This window comes from Gallinula chloropus (genome assembly GCF_964237585.1).
Source record: "Gallinula chloropus genome assembly, chromosome: 27".
Taxonomy (NCBI): domain Eukaryota; kingdom Metazoa; phylum Chordata; class Aves; order Gruiformes; family Rallidae; genus Gallinula; species Gallinula chloropus.
In genome coordinates, this window is record NC_140112.1 from 2,189,133 (window position 1) to 2,209,709 (window position 20,577).

The window sequence follows — 20,577 nt, forward strand, 5'->3', positions numbered from 1 at the left end:
CTGGAGGAGGATGGGGGAATACAGGGAACGATGGGGGTGTTTCCCAGGACTCTGTGAAGCCACAGGCAGCTCTGGAGCTGCGGTATCACCCAGCTCTCCACGAGAGGGAGACTGGCTGCTGCTGGAGCCAGGGAGGAGGGAAGGGAACCGGCACCACACCCCGGGCAGGGCCCCGCGCTGTCACCCTCACCCAGCCCCTGATTGTAACTCCAACACCACCATGAGGCACCCAGGCAGAGTAACAAAACGCTTTATTCTCCTTTCTCCTCACTGCAGAGATCAGTTATGTACAGAGACTGTAAAAAAAAAACCACCACTGAACGACTTCAGGAGCCTCCTGAGAGCAGCAACTAGAGGTGCTGCTGGGAAAGACAATCACAGGTACAGGAAGGGACCGAGTCAGTTCACTGTGATTGGGGAGGGGGAAAGAGCCTCTGAGGGAGCCCCCCTCCTCTTCAGATATCCTTGATGACCTCTTCCAGCTCCTCTTTTGTGTACATGTGGAATTTCATGCCTGGCTCCACGGTGGCAAGCTGGAAAAGAGAGAAGGAGCAAAGGGTTAAGAGTGCCCCACGTGTGCAAAGGGACAGCAGAGCAGCTGTTCCCTCTGGGCTGCCTGATCTGCCAGCCCAGCAAGATCATTCCACCCCTAACATGCTCTCTGAGGCCCTAAAATAGCTGCTCACCACAGAAATAGCTTTTAATTGACTCAGTCTCCTCATAGTAGCACCAGTGGGGAATGTCTGGAGAGAACAGGCAGGTTCTGCTCCTGCTTGCTGGGGGAAAAGACCCTGTTAATATGAGTCCTTCACCAAAATCCTCTCTGAGAGGGGCAGCTCTTGCTGCAGTGTGGTGCTTGGAAGTGCCTCCTCTCCCTCCAGTGAGCATCCATGTGCACAAATCCTGGCCTGTTCCATGCTGTGAGTGAGCCAAGACACTCACAAAGGGGATGGAAGGTTCGCTCTGGGAAGTGAGGTGGGGACAAACCTGTGTCCTGAGCTCCAAACCCAGCAATAAACAGGCTGTGGGGCACCCCACAGCTGCCTGGGGCCCTGCACAAGCTGCCCAAAAAGAGCTCTCTTCCAAGGCAGAGCCTGAGGGATGACACCCTCTGCCAGGCAGCTGAGGCATTTCACAGGGCCAGCACCAGAACAGGAGCTGCTCCAGGAACGAGGAGCCTGGCAGAGAAATGTCAGAGGAGTTTCAGTCACACCCAGCTCACAGCTCAGGGCCTGAGGCACTGAGAGCTGCCACGGGCAGGCAAGCTGGGAAGCTGCAGGAGGCAGTGGGGATGATCCAGAGCGAGCTCCCAGGCACCCCTGGCACGTGGCTTTACTCCTCAGGGTCAAAGGGTTTGGCTGCAGTGAGCTGGAGGAAAGCTGCAGAGGATCCTGGTTAAATCCCAGAGCTCCTCCTGGCTTCCTCTGCTTACAAGGTCACCTGTAGAGCAGCATGAGATGGCAGGACAAGATTTTGGGGGAGAGGGAGGGTAGCCATACACCTTTTCCAGGAAGAAACAGCCCAAAGGCTCAGCCCTGACAGCCTGGGACTTGTCAGCATCCTCAGAGAAGGCAGAGACACTCCCCAGCCCCTGGGATCAGCACTGGTCCCACAGCAGCCCCTGAGAGACCTGACACCCCACACACACACCCCCAAACCCCAGAACCAGTCTTTGGAGACACCAACCACTCCACTCTTCCACCTCTGCTCCAACCTGCACCTCCCAACAGAAGCTTTTCTCAACTATTCCCTCACAGCCTCCCTGGGGAAGTGATTAATTTAACACTGTTTAACCATCCTGACCTTCACCACCAACAGATCTAACTCCTCCACAGCCACATTCCACCCCTTCTCTTTGCTGCTGAAGGAAAAAATCAAATCCAAGAGAGGGAAGTGGGTATCAAACTGGGATCACCACACACTTCCCAAAGGCTGGAAAGCAAAGCACCTACAGCAGGTAGGAGGTTTCCAGCCAGAAGAGTGACTTGAGTCAACAGAGACCTTATAATCCTCAGCACATTCCCCTCATGCTTAACCCCACTCTGATTCCTCAGCATGTTGGGAGCTCTGCCAAGCACAGTTAAGCCCTGTTAAACGGGGACATGACATAAGGATACTGTACACACTCTGCCTCTGGCTCTTCACACTGTACTGTGGATCTGCCACAGGATCCTGAGCTGGTCAAGAGGCAACAGAGCAGCACAGGGCAGCAGCTCAGCTGGGGAAGATCTATTTCAGCCTGCCTGCATCATTTCTGGACAGGGTTTAGGTTTTCAGCCTGCTGTTGGTCATTTCTCCCCCAAAGGAAGGTGGATAATCCTATCAGGAAGGGTCCCCAGCAGTAGGGTTTGGTAATAAAGAGGGGTGCACACTCGTAGGCTGTTTGGGAAACGGGGTTCCCAACAATCAGAGGAAAGGAAGGGGAGAACAGCAGGAGGAGAGCTCAGAATGCCATGGTTTGGAAAGGTCTAGTGTCTCATAACCTGCCAGAAATAGAAGCAAACTCTATACTCCAGCCCTGCTCATCATCTACCCATTATCCCTAACGAACTGGAAGGGGTTCTGAGATCCAAAAAGGAGCATTACACACCTAATGAATGGGGTTTTAAGGGACAGGTACCACTGTGGTCCTGGGGATCTCTGAGAGCAGCGTGAGTGGGGTCAAGCTGAGCTCTGGGAACCCAGCCGCTCGCGGGCTGGGTGCTGGACTGGGTGCTGGAGGCTTCACCTCTTCGCTCCTCCTGTCCAAGGGATTTTTGGCATCACCCCAAGACTGAATATAGCAAGGCCAGAAGCTGGGTGATTTTCATTCCTTCTAATATTACAAAGTACCAGGGAAAAAGAGAATGGCTAAATCCAGGGGAAGAAAAAGCGATCTGGCTGACAGGGTGAGGTGAGGGGGCTCCAGCGCACCCTGGGAGCTGCATGAGTGGCTTCTGCCAGCACTCGTGGGTCAGCTGAGCAAATGAGCCTGGCTACACCCCCCTAGAAGTCAAAACCCACCCCCCAGCCTTTCCAATGGGCCACAACAGGCAGCTGTAAGTCCCAAGAACAACCCCCCAGCCAGCCAGAAGTTGGCTTGGCCGGTCCAGAACTGCTCCAAGTCATTCCCCACCCTGGAAGTGGGAGCCAGCCTTGCCTCCAGACAGCAAGCAGGCACCTCTCTCACCTGGATGTTTAAAACACAAGACCTCACCAAGGTGCTGCCCAGGCAGCCAGGAGGATTGGTGCTGAGGAGCAGAGACCAGAGGGCAGCGCAGGTCCCCGCGCCGCACCCCGCGCCGCGCGGCAGGACGGCGCGCTGCTGCCAGGGTGGCACCTACCTCGATGTTGGTGGCGTTCAGCTTCTCCTCCATGACTTGTTTCAGGATGACAAGGGAGGATTTGATGGCTTCTTTCAGTGTCATGGACTGTGAAAGAAATGACTCATTAATTAACGAGCGAGCGCCCCTGCGTCGTCACCCCTCTGACCGCGCGAGCGCGCCGCTCTCCTTCCTGCTCTCCCCTCCCATCCTTTAAGCTCCTGCTGGCAGCAGTTTTCAAAGCTTATCAAGTTATCTACAGCATCAACAGGAGATCAAAACCTGCTCTTCAGGCAGGACAGTGACAATCACAGGGATGGCGGCTTTGGGCTTCCACAGAACTTCTTCTAAAGCTGCAGGACTGTGAATCTGGGTGCAGGAACCTCGGGGCTGAGGCACATGGGGCTGTTTCCCCTCACCAGTCACTGTCTGTCAAGCAGTTACCCCCCCCCACACACACACACCCCCTGTGGGAGCTCTTGGCAGAAGCCTTTGTGGTTTAATCACGTAAATCCCCGCGCGAGGGGGAACCGGCGCCGAGGGCTGCGTGGCAATAGCTGTGCTTGCAGGAACTTTGCACTCAGGAGATGCTTAAGGAGCTGCAGAGCCCAGATAATTCTGTGAGCGAGCAGATCAGGTTATGGAGTCACAGGGTGGGAGCCATTAACATCACTGGTTTCCCAGCTCTGCTTTAGCTCCCTTGGGTTTAGGCTGCAGTGGGGCTGCACAGCAGATGGTATTTATGGAGGGCTACCCTGGCACTGCCACAGTGATCACCTGCTACAGGCAGGGACTTGGGCACCAGCCTCATGTGCCAGCTGCAGCAGGCAGGGGGAGGCTGCTGGTAGTAGCACTGCTCCTCAGAGAGATCCCTGTTCAGCAGCTCACCGACTGCCAAGGACCAAGCGCCGCCCCGAGCAGCTCAGGCTCCTCTCCAGCACAAGGAGAGCCAGGGGAAGCAGTGAAGCCCCTGAGGTACCTCTGTAACTTGCCTGAGGCTGACCCCAAGCCAGCTTGTTACCTTGTGGTAAACTTCCTGCAGAGAGCTCTGTGCACCCTCCGAAGCGGAGCCGATGGCTCTGGCGTCACACTGAACGAACGTCCCCGACGGGTCCATGTGAAACCTGTGGGAACACAGGGCAGAGAGTGAACAGCTGCTGCACCCCATCCCACACCCACAGCACCCAAGGGCTTTCCCACCCTTGGGCCCACAGCCCTCCCCAGAGCTCCCTGTGCAGCTCAGAGGAGGGAAGAACAAGGCTCCTGAGCAGCGACGCAGGGCAGAGCTCACAGCAGCCCCTCGCACAGCAGCAGCTCCCGGCACACAGAGGAGACCACTGAGGCTGGGGCAGTGCCAGAGCATCACCCACAGCCCCAGGCTGGGAGAAGAGCTCCCAACACTGCTCCAGACTCAGAGCAGAATCATTCCCCTTTCTTTTTTTGCCTCTTTATTTGTGGGTTTGGGTTTTTTTTTTCCCCTAATAAACCCAACACGTCGTCAGTCCCGCTCCTGGGAGAGAGCCCTTCATGGGCTGCTCCACAGAGCCATGCTCACAGCCAGGCTGGGTGCTGGAAGCAGAGTTCAGGTTACACACACACACCACCACCTCCCCAAGGAATGTTACAGCCTGTATTGTGTTACCAGTGGCTCTGCTTGGTGCTTTAGGGAAAGGTAAGAATAAACCAGGCAGCTTTAAACCCTCCCTCCTGCCCAGGAAACCACGTTAAGAGAAGAAAAAGCAAAGATTGGGTGTTTTCTTCAACCCTTGTTCTGAGAGGAAGGGTTTAAAAGCATTAACACACACAGCAGGTCTGTAATGGGATGAGGAAAATCCCAGAATCAAGTGATTAAAGCACCCTGGGAAGTTTCAGCAGAGGTTTGCTGGCTTCCCAGAGCCAGCCTGGATTGAGAGAGCTGAACTTACAGCTGAGGTCCCTTCTCATCAACTCCTCCAAAAAGCAGCGCCACGCCAAAGGGACGAGACTGCAAGAGAAAGGAGCCAACAGGTTAGGCAAGGGGGAGGGCAGAGGGGAACCAGCAGCACCTCCCCACTGCACCCCCAGCTCCATACCATCGCCCCTGGGTCTGCATCCTCCTCCCCAAACTGCAGCGCCAGGTTGGACACAGCCTGTGTCACGCTCTCCACCGTCATGGTCTCGTTGTAGGTGAACCAGTGGTTCTGCAGAAGAAAGAATTCACATTCCAGTTATCACTTCCATCCCAAAATATGACAAACCAGGATCACTCGGGTGTGGCAGGTCGGAGTGATGCTCTGTGTAGCCACAGAGACAGCTTCCTTCCAGCTCCTTCGGGCAGGATGGGCACAGCTGGGAGAGGGAAGCACCAGAAGAGAGAGGGATGTGCAGAACAAGCTGGGAAGTTTGTGCAGGGATCCCCCAGAGAAGCTTGGGATAGCTCTCAAGCTCCCCTATGGAGAGAGGCTGAGGGAGCTGGGCTGGGTCAGCCTGGAGAAGAGAAGGCTGTGAGGGGACCTCATTGCAGCCTTCCAGTCCCTGAAGGGAGCAGAGGAACGGGAGGGGAATCAGCTTGTTAAAGGGCAGAGACTGGCAGGACAAGGGGGATGGAGTGAAGCTGGAGGAGGGAAGGGTGAGATGAGGTATCAGGGGGAAGATCTTTCCAGAGAGAGTGGTGAGGGGCTGGAACAGGCTGCCCAGAGAGGGGGTGGGTGCCCCATCCCTCGGGGTGTTCAAGGCCAGGTTGGATGGGGCCCTGGGCAACCTTGTGTAGCTCCAGGCCTGGAGGTTGGTGTTCCTGCCTGTGGCAGGGGGTTGGAGCTCTGTGACCCTTGGGGTCCCTTCCAACCCAGACCAGTCTGGGATTCTATGATCTGTCTAGGCCTTGGGATGACAACTTGGAAGATGTGAGGCCGAAGGAGTTTATCCCAGTGTGTTTCCAAGGCGATGGGGTTCTCCAGCTCTCCAGAGGCAGGAGCAGTGCTGATATGCAGGAAAGCCCCACAGAAAAAGCCTTTACTACAGCATAAAGGTTTGTACCTGGGACCTCAGAGTACCCAAGGCACTGAGTAAACCTGAGGGGCTGGTAAGAGCCTGGTGAGGAAAGCCAAGGCAGAGCTGTGCTCCCGCACGGCTCCGGTGCTGTGCCAGACGATGCCCCCAGGCCCAGCGCTGCTGTTTCAAGAGCAACTCTCAAGTCTTACCTGGGTCTCCACTCTTGCTTTATCAATTAAAGTCTTTGCATCAGCTATTAAGCCACTCATGGCACACCCTGGAATCAGAGAGGGAGAACACAAGTCGTTTCACTGCTAATTGGCAAGGCTCTCTTCCCCCAGACTCCCCAAAGCCCACAGGGACAGGCAGAGAGCTCAGGGCAGAGGGAGTCCCTGTGTGGGAGCACGTGGCAGTGCTGCACAAGACTTGCTGGACAGGGAGCAGGATGAGACCAGGACAGATTTGCTCAGATGAGCAGGGACAGACACACAGCTGAAGGGCAGGGACGTAACCCAGTTCTCCCAGTCACGTTTCCCACCCACACCAAACCCAGGCTGGATAAAGGAACCACACTCCAGGCTGTGCAAGAGAAACAAAGCAATGGACAGGCAACTTGCTGGGAAGGGGAACTGATTCCTGCCCTCTGTGGGGACAGCTGGCTGACCCACAGCTGGGGGATGCAGCAGGAGCCTCCAGCACCCATCCCGTGCTCCAGGAGAGGGGATGTATCACAAGCACAAGGGAGGAAGAAATTAGATTCTTCAAGAGCGCCTTCCAGGACCCATGTAATCAGCAACATGGGTATTTTGGAGGTCTCCTGCTTTTCAAGGCGACATATTTGGTCATGAGCCCATGGCAGGCCCCCTCAGGGTGCAGCAGGCTGCTGTGAGCCGGGGTACAGGCTGACATTGGTGCTCCCAAGGGAAGCTGGCCTCCAGTCAAACCTCCTGCAGTAATTCCCTGCCCTCCCAGGTCTAAATTTGGGAAGAGCTATCATGAGGGAGGTCATGGAGGTGGTGGTGGGGTGCTTCAGCTGCCTCTTCCTGCTCCTGTAACTATGTCCTGCTGGCCCTGAGCCTGGAAAACCAGTGACCACGGTCCTGGTGCTCACTGGGAGGGATGAAGATTCCTGCTGGGCTCAACAGAGCTGCTGCAGGGAAGGGTAACGCTGAGAGGCACCTTCCAACCCCCCCAGGGAGATACACAGTGCTCCCCAAAGCTTGAGGGGTGCTCCCAGGGCCCCACCAGAAGGACACCCAAAGGTCATTGCTTTCTTCTTACCTATGTGGGAGTCGATCTCTACGATCTTCTCGATGCTGCTGGGCTCCATGAGGGGGGAGGTGATCCTCTTCTCCACGGCCAGGCAGACGCCCTCTGAGGTCTGGATCCCAATGGCAGTGGAACCAAGCTGAAAAGCACCCAGAGTCACCACCACCACCACCCCAGAGTCACCACCACCACCCCCAGCGAGGGGTGTAGCCGCGACAGCTCGCGGTAAAGACAAAGGGTGTGGTGGTGCTGATCTGGACTCCTAAGATTTGGACTCCTACAATTAGGGCCATGGAGATGCTCAGAGGGCTGGAGCAGCTCCCCTATGGAGAGAGGCTGAGGGAGCTGGGCTGGGTCAGCCTAGAGAAGAGAAGGATGTGGGGGGACCTCACTGCAGCCTTCCAGTCCCTGAAGGGAGCAGAGGAACAGGAGGGGAATCAGCTTGTTAAAGGGCAGAGACTGGCAGGACAAGGGGGATGGAGTGAAGCTGGAGGAGGGAAGGATTAGATTAGATATTAGGGGGAAGTTTTTTTACAGGGAGAGTGGTGAGGGGCTGGAAGAGGCTGCCCAGAGAGGGGGTGGGCGCCCCATCCCTGGGGGTGTTCAAGGCCAGGTTGGATGGGGCCCTGGGCAACCTTGTGTAGCTCCAGGCCTGGAGGTTGGTGTCCCTGCCTGTGGCAGGGGGTTGGAGCTCTGTGACCCTTGGGGTCCCTTCCAACCCAGACCACTTCCATGATTCTATGATTTCCTAGGAGTACCAGTTTGGAGACGATTGGCATCACCAGCCCAGAGACCATTTGCACACACCACAGTTGAGATGGTACCACTTGCAGCAGAGAACCTGCTTCCCAGGCAGCAGCTCCTCACCACAGCACGTTGTACCCTGGGCTCACAGGACATTGCACTGTCACCACAGCCAAGGGACAGGTCAGATCCCAAGGGCCCTCAGCAGCCCTCACCTTGTTCCCAGCACTCATAATTCTTTCTATCCTGGAAAACCTACTGGAATAACCGCTCCAGATGAGGAGGGAAGATGCTGACTCCAAACAGGAGCTGTAATTTTAGCAGCAGGTTTCCCCAGGTAGCTACACGTGTAACCACAGGCCCAGCAGAGGCTCTGGTTAGACACTGCCCCAGGCTCCCATCCTGCAGTCACACAGCTCTCCACAGCTGCACACAGACCTGGAGGGGAACAAAGGGCCACCCCATCTCCCTGCAGATGTATTTGGGTTAATGAAGCTGCAGCACAGAAATCAAAACACTTCCTGTACCTCTAACACACGGGCACAACAGGTAACGTGCCCAAGAGCCGCCCGAGCTGCCGCAATCCAGCCGGAAAGCTTTCGGGCTGCTCCAGGAAGAACTGGGAGAACCTTCCCCAGCAGGTGGATTTGTCATAAAATTAACACAACCACCACAATTGGAAGACTTCTTTTGCCTCCTCAATGCCTTCAAACCCACTAATTATGCCTTTTTCACACTCTTATTTAAGGAGTCTTCAAGGAGCCAAAGCAGCGCAGGGAGGATGAAGCCAGCACACCCTCCTGCCCCCAGGCACAGCCCTGCTCAGGGCGCATCGCTCAGGCAGCCTTCCCCAAGTTTGAACCTACCCCCAACCAACACCCATGTCCTCAGATCACAATCACAAGGGTTGGAAGGGACCTGGAGAGCTCCTGGGGTCCAACCCCCCTGCCAAAGCAGCTCCCCAGCTCATATTGCACAGGGCAGCGTCCAGACGGGGCTGGAATCTCTCCAGAGATGGAGACTCCACACCCCCTGGGCAGCCTGTCCCAGGGCTCCCTCACCCTCACTGGGGAAAAGTTCTTCCCCAGCTTGGTGTGGAACTCCCTGTGCTCCAACTTGCAGCCATTGCCCCTTGTCCTGTCCCCACAGACACTGAAAAGGGGCTGCCCATTTCCCCTGCATCCCATACTGAAGATATTTATAACCATTAACAAGGTCCCCCCTTAGTCTTCTTCTCTCCAGGCTGAACAGCCCCAGCTCCCTCAGCCTTTCCTCCCAGGGGAGATGCTCCAGGCCCTTCAGCATCTCTGTCCCTCCTCTGGACTCTCTCCAGGAGATCCCTGTCTGTTTGATCCCAGGGAGCCCAGAACTGGACACAACACTCCAGGTGGGGCCTGACCAGGGCAGAGCAGAGGGGGACGATCCCCTCCTGTGACCTGCTGCCCACACTCCTCCTGATGCCCCCAGGATCCCATTGTCTCTCTCAGCCCCAGGGCACACTGCTGGCTCATGGCCACCCTGTCACCCACCAGGACCCCCAGGTCCTTCTCCACAGAGCTCCTCTCCAGCAGGTCACCCCCAGCCTGTCCTGATCCCAGCAGTTATTCCTCCCCAGGTGCCAGACTTGCTTCTGTTGACCCCCATCTGGTCTCTCCCTGCCCAGCTCTCCAGCCTGGCCAGGTCTCTCTGGACGGCAGCACAGTGTCCTGCCTGTCACCCACCCCTCCCAGTGCAACACTGAACAGGTTTGGTTTGGGGGTCAGCACCTCCAGGCTGTGGTTGGTATGGGGGTAAGCTGGCTGGAGGGCAACATTCCCCTGCATTTTGGGGAGATGGATGGGTTTTGATTCTTCATGAAGCACAAAAGAGCTGAGCTGCAGCAGGTTTGGCCAGACATGAGGAAACCAGATGCTGGCAAACCCCCCCTGAGTGAGATGAGAGCCCCAGTGAACAGGATCTGCCTGGTTTTCCCTGCCCAGACCCAGAGTTTGGGTTTAAAAGAGCCCTTAACAGCAGTTTGGTGAGCAGGGGGAGCTGACAGTACCTTTATGGCCTCGATGGCATACTCCACTTGGAACAGCCTCCCCTCTGGAGAAAAAGTGTTCACACCCCTGCAAGAACAACACAGAGATGGTGTAAGGGGGAGCTGAAGGCTGGCAGGAAATGCAGCTCCTTATGCAAGGGGAATGGTGGGAATCACAGAGTCACTAAGGTTGGAAAAGACCTCCAGCACCATCTAGTCCAACCACCCCTTACCACCTCTATCACTCACTAACCCTGAGTACCTCACCCAACCTGCCCTTGAGCACCCCAAAGGGGCAGTGACCCCACCACCTCCCTGGGCAGCCCCTTCTGATGCCCAACTGCTCTTCCTGAGAAGAAATGTCTCCTCATTTCTCCTTCCCTGGCACAACTCACAGCCATTCCCTCTGGTCCTGTCCCTGGTTATCTGTGAGAAGAGGCTCCACAGCTCCCCACAACCTCCTTCCAGGGAGTTGGAGAGAGTGATAAGGTCTCCCTGAGCCTCCTCTTCTCCAGACTAAACCATCCCAGTTCCCTCACCTGCTCCTCATCAGACTTGTGCTCCAGACCCTTCACCAGCCTAGTTGGACACCCTTCCTGGGAAGGTGATGCCAGCTGGGGACAGGTAACACAGGGCTGCTGGAACACAGCCCAGCTTTGCTGGAGCCCATCACCCTCATGGCAGACTCTCACAGTGCCTGGATTCAGGGTGCTCCCAGAGAAAGGACAAAAGGAACACCAGCAGGTCTAGCAAAGGTGGGAAGGTCTCTTCACACAGCACCCTTCACACTGCACATGCTGGGAGCCAGTTGCCTTCAGACTCCCAAAAACTCTGCCTTCTCTCAGCACCAGGGCACAGCAGGGTTTTGTTTCACCAGCCCAGGCCTGTTCCTTTCCCCAGATACCCCAGCACATCCCACTCCCACCCTCCCCACACACCAGCTCAGAGGATTCCCAGTACTCCCATCACGCTGCACAAAGTGGGAGCTGACCCAGGTCCACCACCTCGTGCCAGTGGCCAAGAGAAGTGCTGTGCCCAGGGACTCCAGCCACAGGCAGGGCTGCCTGAGGGATTTCCTTAAGAGGCTCCAGCTTTCAGGGGGCATTTAGCAAGTAAGAGCTGAGGGCCTGGGCTTCGTGTGACGAATAACAGCCCAGCACTGCTCACTTGTGAGGCTGCTGTGGGACAGCGCTGCCCCAGAGCAGGACTCTGCCCCTGGCTGGGCCCTGGCAGCACCTCCCACAGGCTGCAGAAGCAGAGAGTTACCCCAGCTCGGGTAGGGGACTCCCAGGCACAGCTGTCCCTGGCTGGGGACAGGCTTCTCCCCAGGCCTGAGCGCTGCTGTCCCTTTGTCTGACCACACGCGATTCCTTCTCCTCCTTCTCCTCGTGGCTCCTGCTCGGTGTGAGCCCGGGGGCCTTCCAGTGATCTCTGGCAAAGGGTCCCTGTCTGTGTGTCCCCAGTGCTGCCTGGGGGTGCCTGCCCCATTGCCCCAGGGCCCTGACACCTCATGGGTGCCTTGGGGTGTCTCCCACTCCACATAACCGCCTGGGGGGAGCGCCCCGCGCCCCACGCTGCCCCTCTGAGAGCCTCTTGGCCCCCAACACACCCCTATTCACCCTCCCCCGGGCTTTCCCGTGCAAAGGAACCGCTCCTGCGGTACCACTGACCAAGTTAACCGGGGGGAAAGGGGGACGAGCCGTCCCTTCTCCCCACGCTCAACGGACACGGGAGTCCCAAAGGCCCAATGGAAGCGACCCCAGCGGGGGAGCCCCCCCGGGAGGGAGCGGTAACCGGGGCTGCCAGGGGGCCGAGCTGAGCGTCGTGCAGAGCCCAGCAGGGCCGCGGCCTCCTTGGGAGCGGCGCAGAGGAGGGAACCGGCGGCCGGGGCCTACCGGGCCGGGAGAGGCGGCGCCGGGCCTCAGGCCCGTGACTCAGCCGTAGGCCGCGGGAGGCGGGAGGAGGCAGGGAGGGCAGGTAAGCACTCACCGGTCGTACTCGGAGCGTGTGAGGAACATGGCGGGAGGGGGACGCGGGGCCCGGGGCTGGGGGAACGGGCAGCGGAGGAAGAGGAGGCGGCGGAGGAGGCGGGAGCGCGGCGCGGCCCACACCGGGTTCTTCCCCGCCACTTCCGGTCAGCGAGCGCTCAGCGCGCAGGCGCAGCCCTGCCCGCCTCTTTCACCCGATTGGATGATCGCTTAGAGTTTAACCAATCAGAAAGCGGGGAGGGCGGGCTCGGAGGAGGGGAGAGGGAGGAGAGGCGGGCGGTGGGGATTGGAGGGAGGGGGGCGTGGCTTAGAGAGGAGGGGGCGTGGCTTAGAGAGGAGGGTCGTGGCTTAGAGAGGAGGGGGGCGTGGCTTAGAGAGGAGGGGGCGTGGCTTGAGGGTACCAGCGGGTACCGGGGCCGGGATAACGGGGAAGGGGATGCGGGGATGGGGAGGGGCAATGGATAGGGATATCCCTATACGCTTGGGTCCTCCAGAGCCGTGCGGGCGGCCGGTTCTCGGTGCGGGGCCGACAGACCCGTTACCGGCCGCCCCCGGCCGGTAACGGGTCTGTCGGTCCCGTACCGAGAACCGGCCGCCGTCACTGTGTCCGCTCCGTTCCTATACACGAGGGGGGAGGGCGGACGATCCCCGAGGTCCCTGCCCTAGGAGGACCAGGTCCGAGCTGGAGGGGAGGGGAGAAGGGGGGGGATAGACTGTCCCGGGGGTGTCCGGGGGCGGACCGGGGGTTTTACTTAGGGGCGGAGCGGTGTTACCCGCCCCCGTCGGGGGCGGTGGAGGGGGGGGGGTTCCCGGTGGCGGCTCTTGACAGCGGAGCGGTCCCAGAGGGTGGTTGGAGGTAGCACCGACCGGCCCCCCCCCCACCCCCACCACCACCACCACCCCGGCCCGGCCATGTCGGAGTCCGGTGCCCCCTCGCCCGGTGATAAAGCGACCCGGCTGCAGGTAGGGCTCCGGTGGGACCCCCCCCCCACTTCCCCGATGCCAGAGGTGCCTTCCCGGTGTGGCCTCTCGGTGCTTTGGCACTTCTCCCTGGGGTAAACCCCCCATCCCCCCTCCCGGTGCAGACCCCCCGGTGCAACCCCCGGTGTCCCGGTGCTTCCCGCCGCTCTTCCGGCGCCGTGGCCGCTACAGAACCCCCCCCCCCTCCCCCTCGACCCCCCCGGTGCATCCCCCCGCCCGGGACACTTCCCATTGCAGCCCCCCCGGTGCACCCCCTCCCTCAATCCAGAGCAACCCCCCGGGTCCCTGGTGCAGCCCCCTCCCCCGGTGCAGCCCCCCCGCTCGGAGTAGCCCCTCTCCCGGGTTCCCCGAAGCCCCCCGGTGCCCCCCCCCAGTGCCCCCCGGTGCCCCGGCTCCCGACGCTCTCTCCCCGCAGGACCGTGTCCTGGGTGGGGTGCGCTGGGGCCGCCTCCTGGAGCCCCTGGGCTTCATCAAGGTGCTGGAATGGGTGAGTGTGTCCCCCCACCCCCGGTGTGTGTGTGTTATCCCCAGCCCAGTCCGGATCCTGGCACCAGGATCGCCTGCCCAGGGCACAGCCCCTTCCCCAGCACCCCTGGGTGCTGTTCCCCAGGGACCCCTGTCTGGCACTGCCCCCCCCCCCCCCCCCCTCCCAGATTTGGGGTGTCCTATTGCTTTCCTAAAGCCCCCCCCCACCCCCCTCCACCGGGCTGAGGGAAACCCTGGAGCCCCTCTGGAGCCTCCCCCACCCTAGCAGGCTCGGGCATGGGGACCCCATCCTCGGGGGGCTCTGGGGGGTGGGGGGGGTGCGGTGCTGCCTGGGCGCTGGGCTTGGGCCACACGGTCCCCCCCCCAGTGACCTTGAGCCAGGTGGCTGTGCCCGGCCACACCACAGGGGACAGTGACACGGGGCTGCCGGGTCCCCGTCACTCCCATGGCCTCGGCAGGTACCGAGCGAGTGGGTGGGGAGGGAGGGCTGGGGTGCAGCGGGCCCCAGGAGGGGAGACCCTGGGTATGGAGGGAGCCAAGTGCCCAGAACCCCGTCCCCGGCCCGGCTGTGCTATGAATGGCTCCAGGATTGGATTTCAGGGTGGCATTTCTGCCACGCGGGGCCTGGGGGGCTCCCAGCCGGCTCCGCGTCTGGCTGCCAGCACTGGGGAAACTGAGGCACGGGGAAGTGGAGGGTGGGCTCAGCCCCGGGGCATGTGGCCAGACTTGTTTGGCTATCTCCCACCTGGGTCGAGGGGGCTTTTCCCCCAATCCCCTGGCTCTTTGCTTTGGATAATCCCACCTGGAGAGGTGCTGGGCACCCCCTGCCAGCACTGCCCACGTGCAGGATCAGGCCCTGAGTGCACAGACACCCTGAAACTGAAAGCAGGAAGAGAGTCCCCACAGAGGGGGCCCTCCTAACGCTCCTCCTTCTCCCCTCAGTGCCGTAAGTGGGGTCTGCCCATCCCTACCGCCTCAGGCCTGGCCTCTCAGCTGGTCCCAGGAAGCTGGGAGCTCGGCTGGGAGGAGTTGCCTATTTGGGAAGGGCGCTTTCCCGTCACGTCCCCCCCGCCCCGTCCGGAGCTGAACGGCGCTGAGGGATGGGAAATGGCAGCGGCAGCTCCTGGGGAGGGCGACCACGGCAGCACCACGCCGCCGGGGTCCCACCGCGGGGATGCTCCCAGCCTGGGGTCCCACCGTGGGGATACTCCCAGCCTGGGGTGCCACCGTGGGGATGCTCCCAGCCTGGGGTCCCACCCTGTGGATGTTCCCAGCCTGGGGTCCTACCATGGGGATGCTCCCGGCCTGGGGTCCCACCCTGTGGATGTTCCCAGCCTGGGGTCCCACCGTGGGTATGTTCCCAGCCTGTGGTTCCACTGTGGGGATGTTCCCAGCCTGTGGTTCCACTGTGGGGATGTTCCCAGCCTGGGGTCCCACCATGGGGATGTTCCCAGCCTGGGGTCCCACTGTGGGGATGCTCCCAGCCTGGGGTCCCACCCTGTGGATGTTCCCAGCCTGGGATCCCACCATGTGGATGCTCCCAGCCTGAGGTCCCACCGTGGGGATTCTCCCAGCCTGGGGTCCCACCGTGGGGATGCTCCCAGCCTGGGGTCCCACCGCAGGGATGCTCCCAGCCTGGGGTCCCACCGTGGGGATGTTCCCAGCCTGGGGTCCCACCATGTGGATGCTCCCAGCCTGGGGTCCCACCGTGGGGATGTTCCCAGCCTGGGGTCCCACCATGGGGATGCTCCCAGCCTGAGGTCCCACCATGGGGATGCTTCCAGCCTGGGGTCCCACCGCAGGGATGCTCCCGGCCTGGGGTCCCACCCTGTGGCTGTTCCCAGCCTGGGGTCCCACCCTGTGGATGTTCCCAGCCTGGGGTCCCACCGTGGGGATGCTCCCAGCCTGGGGTCCCACCATGGGGATGCTCCCAGCCTGGGGTCCCACTGCGGGGATGCTCCCAGCCTGGGATCCCACCATGTGGATGTTCCCAGCCTGGGGTGCCACCGTGGGGATGTTCCCAGCCTGGGGTCCCACTGCAGGGATGTTCCCGGCCTGGGATCCCACCGCAGGGATGCTCCCAGCCTGCTGGAAACCCGTCTCCAGCGCTCAGCACCCCACCTAAAGTGAAGGGGTGGGTGTGTGGTTTGGGCCTCGCTGCCCCCACCGGAACATCACCCACCACTGTGGGCCCCAGTTTCGGCAAATCCAGGTGCCGGTGGCAGCCGCGGTGTGACAGCTGCGGGGTGGCAGCCCGGCCTGTGTCGCCGTGACTCAGCGCCGGGGGGCTGTGAATGGGTGGGGGTACCCCCAGGGTCTCGAGGCTGCATCCCCCCTGCTCCTCTCCTGCAGCTCTTCGCCATCTTCGCCTTCGGGGCCTGCGGCTCCTTCAGCGGCGAGACCGGGGCGACGGTGAGCTGCAGCGGCCAAACCAAGATGACCGCCATTTCCGTCCAGTTTGGGTACCCCTTCAGGTGAGGGGGCACTGGGTCTGGATCCCCCCCACCCACACACCCCCCCAGGAACCCTCCCCAGTGCAGCTCTGCAGCGAACTGGGGCGCAGGGTGCCAGGTTGGGGTTAAACCCCTTCCCCACTGCTGGGACCCACATGGGGCCACGGTGCCTGTGGGTAGGGACCTGCCGTGTCTGGCTGGGGGCCACTCTGCACCCCCAGTGCCACCAGGCATCCCCTGGCTCCTGTTCCTGATGCCATCAGGGAAGTGGGGGTAGGGGGAGGGGGTGGGGATCCTTGTTAACCAGGGAAGGTGAGGATGGAGCCAGACTAACCCTGAGCCACGGATTTAACCCCTTCCCCCAGCTGCCAGCCCCGTGCTGGGGCACCGGACCACAGCAAAGGGTCCAGGATGCGATGTGGCAGCGGGTCCAAGCCCTGTGAGCCACCTCTGCGTGGTTACATCCATCATCCCCTCTGCTCCTGGAGCACCCAGCATCCCTCTCCCGCTGTCCCAGGTTATACCAGATCCCCTTCGAGGTGCCGGACTGCGAGGAGGAGTCGGAGAGCCACACCCTGCACCTCATCGGCGACTTCTCTGCTCCCGCCGAATTCTTCGTGACCCTGGGGGTCTTCTCCTTCCTCTACGCCATGGCAGCTTTGGTGCTCTACTTGCGCTTTCATTCCCTCTACGGCGAAAATAAGAAGGTCCCGTTCGCGGTAAGGGCCGGGGAAGGGGACACGTGACACACACGGGATGGATCCTGCCCCGCGCCGTGCCGCCGGGATGGGGGCTGAGCCCCGGTGTTCCCCCTTCCATCCCGGTAGGATTTCTGTGTCACCGTCTGCTTCGCCTTCTTCTGGCTGGTGGCGGCGGCGGCGTGGGGCAAGGGGCTCACCGACGTGAAGGCGGCCACGCGGCCCGCCAGCCTCATCGCCGCCATGGCGGTGTGCCAGGGCCAGGAGGTGGTCTGCAACGCCGGCACGACGCCGGCCATGGGGCTGGCCAACATCTCCGTGGTGAGAGCCGGGCACCGGTGGCACGGTGATGCTCACGGGCACACGCGTGTGCACAGGTGTGCGTGGGGATGCCTGCTCCTGCTTGCCAAACCTGGGCATGTGAATGACACGCGTGTGTGTGAGCACACCAGCAGGTACACGCATGCACACATGTGTACACGCATGCACACATGTGTACATCCATGCACATATGTGTACACGTCTGCACACGCCAGCTCAGCTGGGAGGGGGAGGTGGAAACATACACACACAGACACGTATGGCCACGGTCCTGACTCCATGTTGGTCCCATGGGATGCGGGACCCACCCTGTACCCCCATGAGACACACCCCCTCAACCAGCCATAGGGGTAGGGGTGCAGCCCCTGGCGTGAGCACGTGGGGTGCATGGGTTGTGTAAAGCACATGGGGTGCATGGGGTGCATGGAGCGTGTGGGTAGGTGGGTTACATGGAGTGCATGAGGCACACAGGGCGCACAGGGCACATGGGGTGCAAGGAGCGTGGGGTGCAGGGAGCATACAGGATGCATGGGGTGCACGGGGTGCGTGGGGCATGTGGGGTGCATGGGGTGCACAAGGCATGTGAGGTACATGGGGTGCTCGGCATGCATGTGATACATGGGGTGTATGGGACACATGGGGTGCATGGGGTGCACAGAATGTGCAGGGTGCATGTGATACACAGGACACATGGGGTGCATGGGGCACACAGGGTGCACGGGGAACATGGGTTACATGGGGTGCACAGCATGTGCAGGGTGCATGTGATACACAGGACACACGGGGTGCATGAAGCACATGGGGTGTACGGGACACATGGGGTGCATGGGGTGCACAGCATGTGCAGGGTGCATGTGATACACAGGACACATGGGGTGCATGGGGCACACAGGGTGCACGGGGAACATGGGTTACATGGGGTGCACAGCAGGGTGCATGTGGTGCACGGGGCACATGGGGTACATGGGGCACACAGGATGCATGGGGAACATGGGTTACATGGGGTGCACAGCATGTGCAGGGTGCGTGTGATACACGGGGCACATGGGGTGCATGAAGCACATGGGGTACATGGGGCACACAGGGTGCATGGGGAACATGGGTTACATGGGGTGCACAGCATGTGCAGGGTGCATGGGGTGCACAGGGCACATGGGTTACATGGGGTGCACAGCACGTTCAGGGTGCATGTGATACACAGGACACATGGGGTGCATGAAGCACATGCGGTGCATGGGGCACACAGGGTGCACGGGGCACACGGGTTACATGGGGTGCACCCCATGTGCAGGGTGCATATGATACACAGGACACATGGGGTGCATGGGGCACACAGGGTGCACGGGGAACATGGGTTACATGGGGTGCACAGCATGTGCAGGGTGCATGGGGTGCACGGGGCACACGGGTCACATGGGGTGCACAGCGTGCGCAAGGTGCATGTGATACCCGGGGTACGCGGGGTGCACAGGGCTCACCCCCGGGTGCCCCCCACGGTGGGGGGGTCTCTCCCCTCCTCTCCCCTCCTCTCCCCCCCAGCTCTTCGGCTTCATCAACTTCCTGCTGTGGGCCGGGAACTGCTGGTTCGTGCTGAAGGAGACGTCGTGGCAGGCGCAGGCTGCGCCCCACGACAGCGCGGCCGAGCAGGGGGCCATCGACAAGCAGTAGCCGCAAACCGGGGTGGAGGGGGGGGGGTCCCACCTGTCCCCCGGGACCTCGCGCCGGCCGCCAGCCCGGGGACGGGGTGTGTCTGGCCCCGGGGTTGGACACACGGGGCTGGGGGCTGGCTGGCTGAAGGATGCTCTGAGGGGGCAGCAGCTGCCGCTCCCGGCTGCATGTGGGGTGCTGCGTAACCCCGGGGGTCCCGGTCTGTACAGGGGGGCTCAGTGGGTCACCCCGGGGTGCCCACATCTGGGGCAGGGGGTGAATATAAAAGTCCTGGGTACGAGCTCTATATAGGGGGGTGTATAACCCCTGGTGTTTGGCTCTATGTGGGGGGGTAGGGGGGGGGGCTGCGCTCTGTAGGGGTGTGTATCACCCCCCGTATAGGGGTGTATGTACCCCCCTGGGGTGGCTGGATGTAACCCCAGGTGCTCAGCTCATTACAGGGAGTAGTTATATATATATATATAGGCTATATACTGCCCATGGGCATCCTGCCAGGCCTGGGGGCACAGGGAGCCCCCACTGCTGGCTCTGTATAGGGCCCTTATATCCTGCTGGCTGGGTATAGGGGTACGTGTAACCCTGGGGGGTCCGGTGCCGTGCAGGGGTCACCCCGGGGCTGTGCAGGGGATGTATATATCCCCATGTCCCCAGCCCTATATAGGGACATCTACAGCCCCCAGCCCCTATAGCAGTACCTACAGCCCTTGCCCCCATAGGGTACCTATAGCCTCTGTAGGGTACCTACAGCTCCACCCCCATAGGGTACCTATAGCCCCTATGGTACCTATAGCCCCAGCCCCTATAGGGTACCTACAGTCCCTGCCCATATAGCGGTACCTACAGCCCCTATAGGGTACCTACAGCCCTGCCCCCATAGGGTACCTGTAGCCCCTATGATACCTATAGCCCCAGCCCCTATAGGGTACCTACAGTCCCTGCCTATATAGCGGTACCTACAGCCCCTATAGGGTACCTACAGCCCCTGCCTGCATAGGGTACCTACAGCCCCTATAAGCTACCTACAGTCCCTGCCCATATAGCGGTACCTACAGCCCCCATCCCTATAGCGGTACCTATAGCCCCTGTCTGTATAGTGGTACCTACAGCCCCCAGCCCCTATAGGGTACCTACAGTCCCTGCCTGTATAGTGGTACCTACAGCCCCTATAGGGTACCTACAGCCCCTATAAGCTACCTGCAGTCCCTGCTCATATAGCGGTACCTACAGCCCCTATAAGCTCCCTACAGCCCCCATCCCTATAGCGGTACCTATAGCCCCTGTCTGTAGAGTGGTACCTACAGCCCCCATCCCTGCAGCGGTACCTGCAGCCCGCGCCCCCATAGGGTACCCATAGGGTACCTGCACCCCGTGGCGGTGGCGGTGCGGGGCAGCCCTGGGGCGGGGCGGGACTACACCGCCCGTGGTGCTGCGGGGCGGGCGGGGGCGCGCAGCGCATGCGCGGGGGGGGGAAGGAGGGAGGGAGGGAGGGAGGGAGGGAGGGGGGAGGGAGGGAGGTGCGCGCGCGGGGCGGGGGCGGCGGCGGCGGCGGGGGGGGCGCGCGCGCGCGGGGCGCGGGGGGGCGCGCGCGTTCCCGCGGCGGCGGCGGCGGCGGCGATGGCGGCGCGTGGGCGCGCGGCGATGGCGGCGGCGGAGCGGCGGCTGCCCGGCCTCGAC

At 61.1% G+C, this 20,577-nt stretch overlaps 2 protein-coding genes across 2 annotated transcripts; one reads left to right on the forward strand and one right to left on the reverse strand.

Moving 5' to 3' along the window:
* Positions 1-232: 232 nt before the first annotated feature.
* PSMA5 (proteasome 20S subunit alpha 5) lies at positions 233-12,431 on the reverse strand. Its single transcript, XM_084275779.1, has 9 exons — positions 12,298-12,431; positions 10,330-10,396; positions 7,554-7,680; positions 6,482-6,549; positions 5,375-5,482; positions 5,228-5,286; positions 4,324-4,426; positions 3,324-3,410; positions 233-533 (listed from the first exon to the last, which is right to left on the reverse strand). The coding sequence occupies exons 1-9, from the start codon at positions 12,324-12,326 to the stop codon at positions 456-458; spliced, it is 726 nt and encodes a 241-aa protein (XP_084131905.1). The 5' UTR covers positions 12,327-12,431; the 3' UTR covers positions 233-455.
* Positions 12,432-13,085: 654 nt separating this feature from the next.
* On the forward strand, positions 13,086-19,183 carry SYPL2 (synaptophysin like 2). Its single transcript, XM_084276020.1, has 6 exons — positions 13,086-13,259; positions 13,693-13,764; positions 16,116-16,237; positions 16,734-16,935; positions 17,044-17,235; positions 18,775-19,183. The coding sequence occupies exons 1-6, from the start codon at positions 13,209-13,211 to the stop codon at positions 18,901-18,903; spliced, it is 768 nt and encodes a 255-aa protein (XP_084132146.1). The 5' UTR covers positions 13,086-13,208; the 3' UTR covers positions 18,904-19,183.
* Positions 19,184-20,577: the final 1,394 nt, after the last annotated feature.